Raw genomic sequence first — 14,108 nt, 5'->3', positions numbered from 1 at the left:
TCCTTGCTCGATCATTCTGCCTCCAAGCGTATTCGGCCAAACTAGGTTCAAACTCTGCAACCACAAACACACCCACTCTAGTCATAGGGATAGCAAAGCTTAAATGGTCTTTCATTTCCAGCTTGGTTTTTTGGATTCTCTCCCGTTCTTATACCCATGCAAAAAAAGCGATCTTGTGCTTCAGAGTTTGAATGTGCTGTCCTTAGCCACACAAATGTCATACGGACATTTTTGTACTCAAGAAGCTGCTTCTAGGATGCTATTTGTTTTCCACGAAACTCTTAAGTTTAACGTGAAGATTTCTGTGTGGAAGACATGGAACATTCCCGTAGAAGACACTTAAAGTCAGGTTTTTTCTTCTTAACTCTCCTAGCTGAAGCACCTCTTGGGCAGCCAGTTTAACTAGCAGAAGCTATGTCAAAAAAAAGAAACCCTAGAAATTACAATGGGTTGAGAAACTTGCTTGCCAAATGAAGCAGGTAACAGCTAGTGTCCACTCACAGCATAGAAGGTGCAGATAAAAACAGACCCCACCATCATGCTCCTCTTCAGTGACCCTTAAGCACTAACATCACGGTGAAACACTAAAAGCACGTCGAAGCTATTTCAGACAGGAAATGCAAGGAGAGGGCAGGCCATCACTTAAACTTCATCGCACTAGGATGTGAACACAAGGTACCTTTGGTTCTTAGACAGTTGTCCAACGCTGCATGTGGATTGAGAGCCTGGTGGTGTTTCTGGTTCACATGGTGTGCATTCCGCTACGTAGGTAGTGCTACCCTGGGTCAACACTTCAGGTGTGGCTGATCCAGTCATAACCTAGCACTGCGTGAGGGCTGGCCTCTATTCGTAGGTTCTTCAGGCAGATCCAGAGACCCCTCTTTACTAGTCTACGCTTTGTCCTAGCAGCTTCTGGTATTGCTATAGTCAGTTTTCCCTCTGCGGAGAAACATTTAAAATAAGGTATTTCTGTGGAAAAGTCTCTTCTCCAAAAGCAGGGGGAAGAAGGTAAGAGTTCAGAAATGCAACCTGGGAGGTAGCGTGAGCACTTCTGGCAGCATGAAGACAAAGACACTCTGTAAACTACAAAGCCCTACTCCTGCCAGAAACCCTTAAGATTTACCTTTAATCAATATTTACAATACAGGTAAGGATGTGTTTATTGTGTTATGTACCTGAACAGATATAAAGGAGAGACTGACTTTGGAAACACCTCAAGTACATTTATTAGTCAGGAGCAATCTGTCTCAAAAGCATGACCCTTTTCATTCTTTAAATGCCATTTCATTAGAGTGCAGCTGCGCAAGCCTCCATTCTCCCTGAACAGATGCTTGATATGCAGAAGGCAGACTTCAGCACATTTATTTACATACATAAGTTCCTGGATGTGTTTACGTTTGAGGACAGTAGTTCAAGAAAAGTCTGTCTGTCTTCATCATTTGAAAAGCTTCTTTCTTTTCTTTCTCCATTGTTTATTGTCCACATCTTCAGTATCATCAGGAGGATCTGGTATTACAAAGCCATCAGTCATTTTATAGTAGACTACTGTGGAATCTGACTCAACTATGGCCAAGGTAACTGACAGCGGGGTGTCAGGATCGTCCTGGGGGAGAGATGCTTTCTTCATGATTTCTCTTATCCTAGAAGAGGAAACAACCGGTTAGAAAGGAGTCCATAACCACCTAACAATGGCACAGAGGTAGAAGTGCACCACTGCTATTTTCATTCAGCTGTTTTTATTCTGCAAATTTGTCTTCACTAAAGAAAGTATAGTATCTGTTCTAATAAAAATCCAAAGTTGTATAATCAAGCAATAAAATCAAGTAACAAGAAATCTTATAAAAATATACTACATACATCTCTGCTGGAAATGGCTCAACACATGCTTTTAAGCTTTGCTTAGAGGTACTACCATCAGATGCCTCAACCATCATTCAACTACCACAATCATAGCACGGCAACCTCTGATGGCCTTGTTTTCATTAATTAAAAAAAAAAAAAAAAATCTATCTACTTTGATAACACATGGTGTTCAATTAGAGAACAAAATAATTAAGACTTGATCCCTTTGTAGAGATAAGTCTTCCAGTCTCTGTGCTACAGTTCTCTGCCAGACCATGGAAGACCCAGGAACTGATGCCAGGTTTCTCTACCTCCCCGTCTAGACTAGAAGCCACAAGACTAATGTTCTTCTTCAGACAGTCAGCATAAAAAATGTCTTTCTTAAAAATTCAAGACAAAGTTATGCAATTTTTCCTGTTCAGCTTATTTTAAGAATAACATGCCAGTTGCTTTTTAGTTCAAAACTAAGGACAACATTGATTCCTGAAGTCCTGCTATTACTGTTCCAACAGGGGAGCCAGTACTGAAGGAGTGCAGTGCCCAGGGGCAGAACAGCAACATGCTCCCATACCAAGCATTTCCACAGGGAACTTTCTGCTTCACCTAAAGCTCGGGTGAAATAGGGCTCATCTGGGATTGCCAGGACAGGTTATGCTCTGGGGAGAGGTCAGCTATGCAGTGGGGAAAAAAGACAAACCACCCCTTGCTTCATGTGCCCCCAAGATCTCATTCGCCAGAAAACATGCATTTCTGAAGCTGGGCACTGTAGTTGAAAATAAGGCTCTTTCGAAATGCATCAGCTTTCAAACTTTAATCATCATCTTCCTTCCAAACCTCTTTGATCCCTTAATAAAAGCCAAATGGAAAGCGGCAGACAATAAGCAGCAGCCTGGAAAGCCTATGCTATTAAGCCCGTGACCCTCTTAAGTATCCATCTGTGTTCTGAACTGTTCATAATTCAACTTGGCTAAATTCAGTAGTGCCTTTTCTTTTGCTTTATAACTGCATATAACTGCATATAATGCAAGGCAAGGCAATACAATATAGTTAGCTGTGAAAAGCCATATTCTGGTCCTCCTACCATCAGCACATTTCATAACAAGAGAACAAATAAGCAAAGAGATACTGTATTGGCCACTGGCAGAAGACAGACACCTGCAAAAGCCTCATACTTCAAGCAACGCGACATTAACATCTCTGCTCCCTGCCACCTTGGCACTGCTTTGTCTGCACATTTACTTGGCAGGTGCCTCAGGCTCAGGGCCCTGCTGTGGGAACACTAACCATATCGTGGGTATTAAGGAGAGCGTAAACACAAGCCTGCCTTCCAAAGCTGCAGGCATTCATGGATGGAGGTGCTCTGCAACAAGAAATAAGTGCATCCCACTATCAGCAACGCCTCAAAAACAGCAAGGCCTTCCAGGGAAAGCACTACCCAGTGAGAGGGGTCATGTACCTGCTGGAGTTGCATCACTAAGTACCAAGCAAATCTCATGTACAAGCAGGCACCAGGACTGCAGTAAGCAAGAACAAATTAACTGAATGTCTGAGGCACAGCAGTGAAGCGCTGCACCTCTGTGCTGATGCTGGGCACTTTCTGCTCTTGCCACTTCCAGCCACTCTTCAGGGGTTCCTCCATCACCACAATGTCTTGCCATAGCTCTGGCAGGTGACAAGGGCCTGGGAAAGGATTCCAGATGTCCTTCCAGACATTCACAGAGCAAGAATCCACTTGTCGCACTTCGGTAACTCATGTCTGGAGGAAGCTCTGAATAAATTGTCAATAGTGAGGCCAGGCTACTGGCAGAGACCCAGTGAGGAAAGAACTACCCATGGCTTTTATAAAGCAGTGGATACTAATCTCTTTCTCCTGGGAATGTGAAATAGATATAATAATAAAAAGCCAAATAAAAGGGCGCAGCTACCTAGGAGAGACAGTTCAGGACCTGAAGAAACCAAACTTGTGTTGAGTGTGGACAGTCCCATATCTGGAAGCAGACTCAGGCAGTGGCCTGCATTCACCTGTCAGCCAGGGTAGAAGCTCCTTCATATTTTCTTTAGTAACTGTTGCTGTTTCTCTTCCTAGTCTCTTAGGGGGATGGATGTAACAGTGAGGCCTTAGATCTAGATTTTCCATCGCTCATGATTTTCTTCTCTTACTGTCAAGCACAGACATCTGAACCTTTATTTCCCCCCATTTAGCACTTAGACTTAGAAGATGCACCATGATCCCAAAAGCAGCCTGGTCCTGACAACAGATTAATGACATTTCTTTGCATCCCTGACTTACTTTTCAGGAGATTCAGTTTCAGGCTTTACAAAAAAGACCACAAAGACATGCCACTGCGTCAGGATGATCTGCTAACACTGCTGTCCACAGAGCCCGGTGCTTTCCACTGCATATGGGGAATCAGCCTCTACTGCCGTAAAGAAGTACAACTGCAAGTGCAAGATTCTCCTCTTCCCCCTTTTCTCAACACAGACAGCCCTGAAACAAGACCTCTCATTCATGCATACCACAACTAGCCATAACACAATGCAGCACATCTGCAGATTACTGAGAGGGTATCTTTTAAAAGAGTAAGCTTCAGAATTCAGGAAGTCTGTATCAGACGCCTGCGTTTCCTCTCCTCCCCTGAAGGCATCACTGTTAGCCTCTGCATCCAGCATGTTCACAAAGTTTCTCTGCAGCAACGGACATTTCAAAGGAGTCGGAGAACATCTGGGTTTGTGCTGATTTCACTGCACTTGCTACCTGCCACAAACAGAAAGATGAAATACTACAGTAAAGGTATAGGTTTTTTTAACCCTTTTGAGGTATCTAACACTGTCTATTAAAAAAAAAAGCAAGAAGAGTTCTTGGCCTTCTGAAATTCAAAGAACGCATGTTTGACCTCCTAAACAAGGCAAGAAGCCTTTATTTCAAGAGACAGCCCTCTAGGCTGTCCACCTCACACAACAGCTGCATTCAATGTCTAAAATCAAGTCCTGAACAAGAAGCCCATATGTAACACCTGCTCCCAACAGAGCTAGCTGATTTCATTTACTAAGCTAATGGTTACAGATAAGCTCCTTAAAGACAAGTACATCTGCTACACCATACAAGTGATGTCAGTTATAAAAGATGGCTTTTGCTTAAATAAAAGTGTATTTAATGTTTCTGCAAGTGTCAAATATTAGAAGCCTCTGGAGCAGGGAACTGAATATATCCAGTACTTTGGCATACTCTACCAACAGCCTTGATAACTCCATTCACCAGCATCCTGACCACCCTTTTCCTTGTGAGTCACAACTGCATGAGGACACATTCTGCAAAATTGTTCCCATCGATACCAAGGGGCCCACAATGACTCTGGTTTTGTTCCCAGGCTTTACACAACATTCTCCAACAGTGCGAACCCCAGGGAAGCTGTGGTGTCAAGCATTTGGCATGGACCGGGTCTGCCTGGTTCCTCCTTTTCAACAGGCATTCAGGTATGCCCACTCCACTTGCTAGTCAGTGGGTGGTGAGGCACTGGAACAGGTTGCCCAAAGAAATTGTGGATGCCCCATCACTGGAAATGTTCAAGGTCAGGTTGGATGGGGCTTTGAGCAACCTGATCCAGTGGAAGGTGTCTCTACCCATGGCAGGGGGGGTGGAACCATATGATCTTTAAGGTCCCTTCCAACCTAAACCATTCTATGATTCTATGACATCAAGTTTTAAGCAGAAAGTTGTCTTAAGTCTCTCTTAACATGAGAAAAGGTGCAGCTGAGAAACAGTTAATGCTGTTCTGCAGTGTCTGAATAAAAGCTTAGCATGTTTTCAGCAGTCTCAAGTAAAGCCTATGCTGGAAGAATGCACCGTTTCACTTTGTCATCTCCTGAAGGAACTGAACAACACAATACTCAATCACCTTAGTACATATTCATCCACAGGCTCTGCCTCGTTCATCACCTCAGACTTGCTCACCCAGGCTCAGCCTGGCTAGGAAGATCAGAGACAGTCAACTCTATGCATGCTGCCTTCTCAGGATTTATGACAATCACTAACTGGTAAAAAAAAGGCCTCTAAAGCCCCAAGAGAGTGCACAGAGCAACCAAGCATGTGTGCTGCTGCATGCACAGTGAGAAGTCTGAGTTAAAATATCCTGCAACCACTCCTTTGCCTTCTCTCCCCCTCCCCATGAAGAAAAGCCATTGAACATTAAACAGGCAACACAGAGAAGGCTTTAGGTTTCCCACACAAAAAGGTACGTCTCGAACAAAGGCGTTGTGAAAGGAAAGTAACATACATAAGCTAGGGGAATACAGACATCACATGAAACACTGGAAAGTTTTATTTAAATCCCATAAATAGAATAAGATTAATTATTTAAAAATAAGAATTAATCTCTGTTGCAGATCATACAGTCCAAAGTTTTCAGAATAGCTTGAAAACCCATCTTTAAAAACTGATGATGTCTGCATGTTCACTGCCAGCTAGGATCCACTCCCACTGAGCCAAATGCAAGTAGGATGAAGCCCTCAGTTTCCACCTAGGAAGCAACCTCACATTCACCTCACGTTGCCAGAGATAAAAAAGATTTAATCTCAAACATGTGAAGGAGATGTTATTATACAAAAGAGCTGGAATTTCTAAAGCCCTTTTCATCAGAAAAAGTGCTTTAGGAAAGACCTTCTAGATACCTACAAACTATAGTCAGTAGGGATTGCTTTTTTCCTACCGGAGAACTAGTCATAAGAGCAGGTTTAACTTACTCAACATCATGCAAGGACCACTGCAGCTAAGGTAACAGCACTATGAATGTCATCCTACATCTGCTTTTACTGCTGCATTCAAACTAAATGGTGACAGTGAACTTACCTGGTCTTCTATTACTGTTGCAATCAATAGCTTAAAAACCAAGAAAACAAAACCCAACAAGAAAACAAAACAAATCCATCCAAAGAAGAGGGGAATTTTACATCTTTCCCCCAACTTAATTATTTCTTAACAAAAGACTTTTGTACTAAGTAGGCCTTCAATACACGTCAGAAATCTGCACCTCCTTTCCTAATGATCTGCTCCTAAGAAAGTAACGCTGCCCTTATTGCTCCAGAGAAAGAAACAGGTATACAACCGGTGAACTTCAGGCAACTGTAGCTTGAGGTTTTAACTGACTGTCCAAAAACTAAAAAAGAACAGAATCATAAAGGAAAGATAGCATGGGCAGAAAGTTTTGTAACAAACAAAAGAGCATTTCAGTGATGTATCCCATGCAAGTACATCTGAGAAGCAGCAGAAACACTGAAAGCTCAGAGTAGTTTTATGGAGGTTGCATAGTGCTCCATTGAACCGAAATGGAACTACTGCCTTCCCTACCATAAAAGCCAAAGGCTTTCAATCTGCCCTTTATACTTGGGATGAATAATTCATTGCAGGCTTGGCCAGCCCAAACAGCTCCCTCCCCTCCATGCAAGGCTGGGCTGGAGAGTCTACACAAGTTGGTCTCTGTACCGCTACAGAGATCACAACTCTGTGCACTGGAGTGCGCCATTGTACCAGCCTTGTTCAGACAAGGCCCTGTGACAAGAGAACCAAGGCAGAGGAACCTCCCATAAAGCACAATACCTTGAATTTAGCCAGCATTACAAAAAGCAGCGCAGCATGGCTCACCATGAGGGAACCCTGCTCCAGACCCAGCTGCAAGGCAGGCAGTGATATTAACTCAGTGCCTTGAAATATATGGGAAGAAGCACATGGTGGAAGCGGGAGGTGTAAATGGACTTTCTTGGGATTTGTTTCCAAACTACAAGCACATGGGATGCTAGAAAAAACTCATGGTTTTGTAACGGAAAAAAAAATAAAACTAAAGAAAACACTATGTGTTCTCGCTGGTCAGGAAAAGGAATTGAAACCTCAAGGAATATAAAGTCCTTTTTCTCCATGGAAGCTGAAAAAATAAAAGAAGACAAATTATGCAAAAGGGAAGAATCAGATTTCAGCAACGTTCTACAAGATACACCAACTATAGGAATACTCATAGCTCTGCATAACCAACTCAGCCATGAGAGCTTCATCAATCACTTTAAAACTATTAATAAAGAGTTTGCATTTAGAAGCCATTAAATTTTCAATCCGTGATTTACTGTATGAGTAAACTCAGATAATGCTTACAGCAGAAGAGCTACTGACAAAACTGTAAAGAGGATGTAAGATGCGTGCATGTCACACTTCCAGTGCATTTAAAATAACAATTTGCTTCTTACAAGCAAAACCACCTCTATTAGAGGAAGATCTATTTCACAAACTACAGATTTAGAAGAGGATAAATTAATTCCAGTCCTCAGATTTGCTTCTAATGATGCTTATCAGCTTTAAAATGAAACATTTATGTATTCTTTTTCCAAAATTAAGTTACTATTTTAACAAAATGACCCTTTCCCTCTTAACCTAAAACAAACTTTGCAGTCTCCATAACCTCATGCAACTGACTTCATCCTTCATTTCCAGCACTTACATACAAAAAACAAACAAGTCTGTGACATATCATTTACTCTGACTGTTTATTAGTAGCATTTGCTTACACACTGTTACTTGTCCGGGACAGACAGCATGTAATTCCATTAGATCCAGCATCTAACTCCCTGGTCTTGGAAGGATCAAGACTTGCAACGCTATCTAGAAAATCCAGCTGTCAACACCGTGAGCTCTCCTACACTTGCTAGGCTTGGTTTATGCAAGTCTTTTCTGCCGATCTTGAAGTAGGACTGCCTGTATTTAACTGCTTCATCCCCTTTGGGGAGCCACAATACTGACAATTAGGTACTTGGTGTGCACTAAGGTGTCGTCTGCAGTAGCGAACAGCAAACACCTCCCAGCCAATGGACCTACAAATTCCTCCTACAAGCATGAATCGCTGCTAAATTCAAAGGTGTATAAACACAAACCTTCTCCAAACCTCAGCCAGCTGTGTGTGGTTGAGAGAGTGGTCCAGGACAGACAGAAGTTGCCCCTTATTCTCCAGGTATTTACTCACAGAAGATTCAACAATCTTCATTTTAAAAGCATGCATGCACAGCATGTAGCCACTTCTCAGACTGTGTCAGACTACCATTTGCATTGGTGGTCACTTTGCTCCAGACCCCAGAATTTTGTGATTCACTAAGTTACTGTGCAGCCTTACACTGGCAGGGCAGGATCATCAGCTTCCATCAAGCTGTTTGCAGAAGCAGACAGTGAGCTTAGTAAGCAGAACAGCTCTGCCTTAAGCAGTTAACTGTCACGCATAAACTGGATGTGATGACATCTTATGATAGGCTAAAAAACACTGAGCAGATTTTTTTTTTTTTTTTTTTTTTTTTTGTGGGGCACTCATATTTATAATTTGCTTAGGTGTCTTGCTGGTAATTTCCACAGCAACTTTACTATGGCCTTTTAAGGACACAGTCCTCTGAGTGTCAGCCAAGCCAGACTCTTCATGAGACACCTGGGAAGACAGAGCTTGGCTGGAGTGGCTTTGAGAGGAAAACCACCCCTGAAGCCCCTATCCAGGCCTTACTGGTTAAGCAAGGAAATGCTTCCCATAAATGCTGCCATTTGCTAGCTGCTTTTGCAGTTAGCACATTTCCAGGTCTGTCAATGAGGACAGAATGTTTTCACCTTCCCAACCCCCTCCAATGGCTTAATTTCAACATTAAGTGAGCTGCATTCATTTGTACTCATACCTCTTCCTCTACCTTTAGCAGGTAACACAAAAACCCAAAGCACTGCTTTCAACAAAATGGCAAAGTAGCAAAGTACAAAAGCTTTCCTGTCTATCTATAGCTTGGTAAGTCAAGTGAGAAAATATCATTTAAGACATCAGATACCCAACAAGCTTCCTGCTGTCAACAATCACAACAAAATATTCATCACTGTCAGAACAAAGAGGCAGTAGTACTGTTATATTGTTTCCAACTCCTTCTGTAGGATACCTTTTTAATGGCCTCCTTCTGTGCTATGTAAGTTTGAGCTACAGCTATTGTCTGTATCCGTGTTTTTTGCCTACTGTTCCAGCAAAGGAGCTGAGGAGCTGACTCTGTCCTTTCTCTACGAAGACAGACCAGGCACCTCTCATCAGTGGTGACCTGCTAATTAAGTGCCTAGCATGCATACACACATGCATGTTCAATAACACAAACACAAGCATATACGATCTTCCTACCTGGCAACACCTATGGGTATTAAGCACATACAGGCTTTAATGGACTCACCCGGTATTACAGCCCAGTATTCAGCTCATTTTAGTGACAATATGCTCTATGTAGCTGCTCTGTAGCAAAACCAAGTCACAAACTGTACTTTTAATCAATGTGATCCATTCACTCTTTCGCTTCTCTAACACACATCCTTCCAGTAATGGATTCCATCCGCACTGGTGCCAGAAGCAGAGCAAACAGTATCACCGCAGTACAAACAAGTTCAGAGGCTCCAAATGAAAAGCCCCAATGAAACAGTAAAAGATAGGACATGTATGCAGTGCAATATCTCACTGTCATTAAAAGCCAATTAGAACATACTTGCTGGCATCGATCCAATGCCAGGAATCAAAGTTTCCAACCTAGGTGGAAACCTACTACATTAAACAAGCACAACAACTCAGCACGTAGTTATAATTTCTCAGATCCCATATCCTAATTTGCTGCCTTCTTTTCCCACTCAAAATCTAGTTTGAACTGTCAAGAGCAATGTGTCCCTTTCACACACATACAGTGATCTGCTTCTTGCAGAGAGGCTGAATGACACTCAACATTTCATTCTGCAAGACCTCTCAGCAGCTTTCCTCTGTTGTGGAGATCACACCGTATTTCTCTGTAAGACCAAGCCCACAAGGGCGATGCACCAATACTTGCAAACAGAAGATTTTTTTTCAGCACACATAGTTCTCACACAAATCCATCAATATCTAGTAAGCCACTTTCTTCCCCCTCAGAAATAAATTGTTTCTGAAGATACTCTTAGGAAAACACACAGCAGAATTAAGATGGAAGTCTGTTTGCAAGAGACTGATCTGTCACTTCTAAAACCTACAAAAAAGCAAAAACCATAGCACATCTAAAACATCACTCCTAGAGCGCGCACACACACACACGTCTTCTAAGTAAGCGCAATTCATTAGCTACCTACTACTGTGTCAGACTGCTGCCAACAGAGCAAGAGGAAACAGCAAACACTAGCAAGATCTGTAAAGCCAGCCCTGAGCACACACCCTTAGCAAGAGTAGGAACAGAGGAAATTGAAAAATGTGCTACCACACGATGCAGCTGAAATAGTTCCAGTCTTCAGAGACTTCATAAGCAAGCATGACAAACACCAGCAAGAGAAGGCGGCCGTTATCAGAGAGTAAGTCATACTGTGTGTTTGAGGCTGCTCTAAGGGCCAGTTAAAATACACTGTAAAATTACCGAAGTGGAATTTCTTTAGGCTGCAAATATCTGTAATGTCACAAAGTCATAGCTGTGTTGTCCTCCCTACTTAGTCTTGCATGGGTAAGGAAAATAAGTCAAAATCACAGCTCAAGGAACAGTTGCACATTAGACTCCAGATAAGCAAGAGGAATTTCTGGTTGAAAGTAGTCAAATTATACTTCCAAAAAAAAGCAAACAGGACCAAACACACCAGGCTTATCCACAGATTCGACAATAAAAAAAAAGTTTATTCTTAGACAGTTCTGAGAGGATTTCTTTCCTCCTAGGCACTCTAAACCTCAGTGACACAAGAAGTATTGCTAGATTTCCCAGACTACAAAAAAGCAGCACAAGAATGTTCAAAACATAAGCTGTGAAGGTCTTGTATTCTAACCTTGTCTCTCAAGCACATACTTTGATATCCATTGTTACTTCCTAGAGCATATGCAACTTCTAAACAATATGAAGTGTGTATCAGCAGTAGGAGTCAGTTGCTGTGGGAAGCTGACATCAAAGGCATATCACTTCCAGGGAGGGAGAAGCAGAGACTGATGCAGCTTAGAAAATTAAAGAAATCTCAACTTTGCATGTATGTTTGCAACACTGAAAATAACTCTGCTCACAGGCTGAGATACTGCTTTCCCCTCCCCTCCCCTCTTGATCAGTCATCAGCAGCCTGTTAAATATACCTATTCTTCATTTGATCTTATTGGTAACATAAGCCAAACACTGACCACTTCCTCACCTCTCATGGCTTAACGATATGTGCACAGGTACCGGCACCATCACTTGGAGACTGTCCTGTTCTCTTTCACGTGCATGTAAACATACAAGCTGCAGATCTGCAACTCCGACATGCCTCACTTCATGCCAGTTTCTCCCTAGAAGGGTTTATCATCGATGAGAAGGAATAGAACACAAAACACAAGTTTTAATAATTCAAATATAAAATCTGGTATTTAAGTTAACATCTTAGGTTCTGTTTTCCCTCCCTCTCCTCACAGGACATTTCCCATGAGAGACAACTACCCCATTCAACTGTCAAGTTCCCCTTCTGAGAAACAATCCTGTTAAAAAAACCCCACAGGAGCAGTATTAGTCTGCTGACACTGGAGCTGCAGTGATTAATGGTGAATAGGGATCTGTCTGACAAAGCTTTGTTTCAAAAAGGCAAAAAGAAGACAAAAAAATCTTTGTCATCAGCAGCATAAAACTGTAATCCAAATTTGAACTTCATCAGTACCCTAAACTTTGAAGGAGCAGGTATTAAGAGCATGATTATTGACGATACACAGTACTTCCCTTCTGCTTGAAGGGATAAGGCTAAAAGTTGTTGTTGCAGAACTACAGGAGCCTTCTCTTAAAGCCTATTAAGGCATTTTCTTCAGAGGCGTAACAATAACAAACACAGTGCTTTCTGGCCTGTAAAATCCCTCCCTTCCCTGACCTTGAGAACCACCAGCCTCCAAGAGAAACTGAAGTATTTTCATTAGGCTGGCTGCCTGCCTACCACACAGCCCCTTTTCAATAAAGCCAACTTGGGAGAATTGCAGGCAGAAGTTTATGTATGACATAACTCTGCTCCACTCTTAGAAGATACCAGAAGACTACACTGCATTTGTCATAATTATTGCCGCCAAACTTTCAAATTATCTTCTTTCCTACAGCAATCCTGCCCTTCCCAGAAAACAGCATCCTAATCAGGCTGGCATACATCAGCCATTTGCTAATCAGTAACTTTGACATTAATTTACAAATAAGGACTCTATTACCAGCACAACCACTAAACTTGTAACATCACCTCTCTATGTTCCTTTTCCTTCCCCTAATCCTCTTTTGCTTTTTTTTCCATGCTGAGTTATCTTTGCCCTGGAACGCCTGCACCTGTAACTGCTGGACAAAATGGGCCTTAATCTTCGTAAAGGCTCCAGGTTAGGCACAGGATGGAAATCTTCAGCACCAGACCACCACCCATTTCTTAGGTAACACTGCCTTAAGTTTCAAAAAGAAAGCCAAGGCCTTCTGTAGGAAAGGTCCCGCCAGTGCACAAGCTTTAACAGCACCTAAAGGCGAATACATTCATCGGGATGTCAACCCAGCCACTTCACTGAATTACCTTCTAGGAGGTCCAGGTATACCACAAACGCAGCATAGATTTGAGCACTGTCAGATATATCAAGAGACATCATTTCTGTGAACTGAAACCCAAAAAGTAGTGTTAGTGAAAGAAAGCAGAAGTTATATCAAGAACAAACAGACTAACTCGATAATCTGTACAGCTATCTAAGCCGCTGAAGTCTGAAACCAGTTTTAAGGACTAACAGGCAATTAAAAACCAGTTGTTTTCTGAGAGTATCTTAAGAGCTCTTTTTTCCACATCCCCCCTATTTTGGCCCTTAAGAAAGCAAGCCAAATAAACAAATAAGTGAGGAACTGCAACTATTCCTGGAACAGATCTAGCTTTGTGGAGAAGGGCTATGAATTTTACCTATTTTTGCTGCAGTACATCAACATAAGATGACAGCCAAATTAAATACCTCCATGTTTTCAGTATACTAAAAATTAAGATGGAGTCAAAGTTTAAGACACTTGCATTTTCCAGCTGCCATTTCAGCATTTACAACCTCGTCCCCTACTGAAAGCTGCATTCCCCAGCAGCCCCACCAGCTCTCCTCACGGGCCGGGAGTCAAGCCCCCTCAACAGGCCCAATATAACGAAACACATTATATTAAAATCGCCTCCTCCAGCACCCCTTCTCGGGGGGGAGGGACCCGCGTCCCCGGCCCCTCGGCCTCGGGGTGCCCGTGATTACCTACATGCACCCCCGCCCCGAGACGCTCCGGAAAGCCGCCGG

The 14,108-nt window shown here is 42.5% G+C and overlaps 1 protein-coding gene across 1 annotated transcript; it reads right to left on the bottom strand.

Annotated features, from left to right (window-relative positions):
* Positions 1-1,236: 1,236 nt before the first annotated feature.
* Positions 1,237-13,446, bottom strand: TSEN15 (tRNA splicing endonuclease subunit 15). Its single transcript, XM_009636897.2, has 3 exons — positions 13,370-13,446; positions 11,999-12,134; positions 1,237-1,640 (listed from the first exon to the last, which is right to left on the bottom strand). Exons 1-3 carry the CDS (start codon positions 13,440-13,442, stop codon positions 1,436-1,438), a joined length of 414 nt encoding a protein of 137 aa, XP_009635192.1. The 5' UTR covers positions 13,443-13,446; the 3' UTR covers positions 1,237-1,435.
* Between the last annotated feature and the right edge of the window lie 662 nt (positions 13,447-14,108).

The sequence above is a fragment of the Egretta garzetta genome, unplaced genomic scaffold (genome assembly GCF_000687185.1).
Source record: "Egretta garzetta isolate BGI_Z169 unplaced genomic scaffold, ASM68718v1 scaffold304, whole genome shotgun sequence".
NCBI classification, from domain to species: domain Eukaryota; kingdom Metazoa; phylum Chordata; class Aves; order Pelecaniformes; family Ardeidae; genus Egretta; species Egretta garzetta.
This window is presented reverse-complemented; position numbering and strand designations above follow the sequence as displayed.

Bases quoted from the DNA above. Each gene is read 5' to 3' on its own strand.
- TSEN15 (XM_009636897.2), bottom strand. From the start codon at position 13,442: ATGATGTCTCTTGATATATCTGACAGTGCTCAAATCTATGCTGCGTTT. The intron at 12,135-13,369 runs GTAATTCAGTGA...AAACCCTTCTAG, and splicing joins ATACCTGGACCTCCTAGAAG to GGAGAAACTGGCATGAAGTG. The intron at 1,641-11,998 runs GTGAGGAAGTGG...TTCCTCTTCTAG, and splicing joins ATATCGTTAAGCCATGAGAG to GATAAGAGAAATCATGAAGA.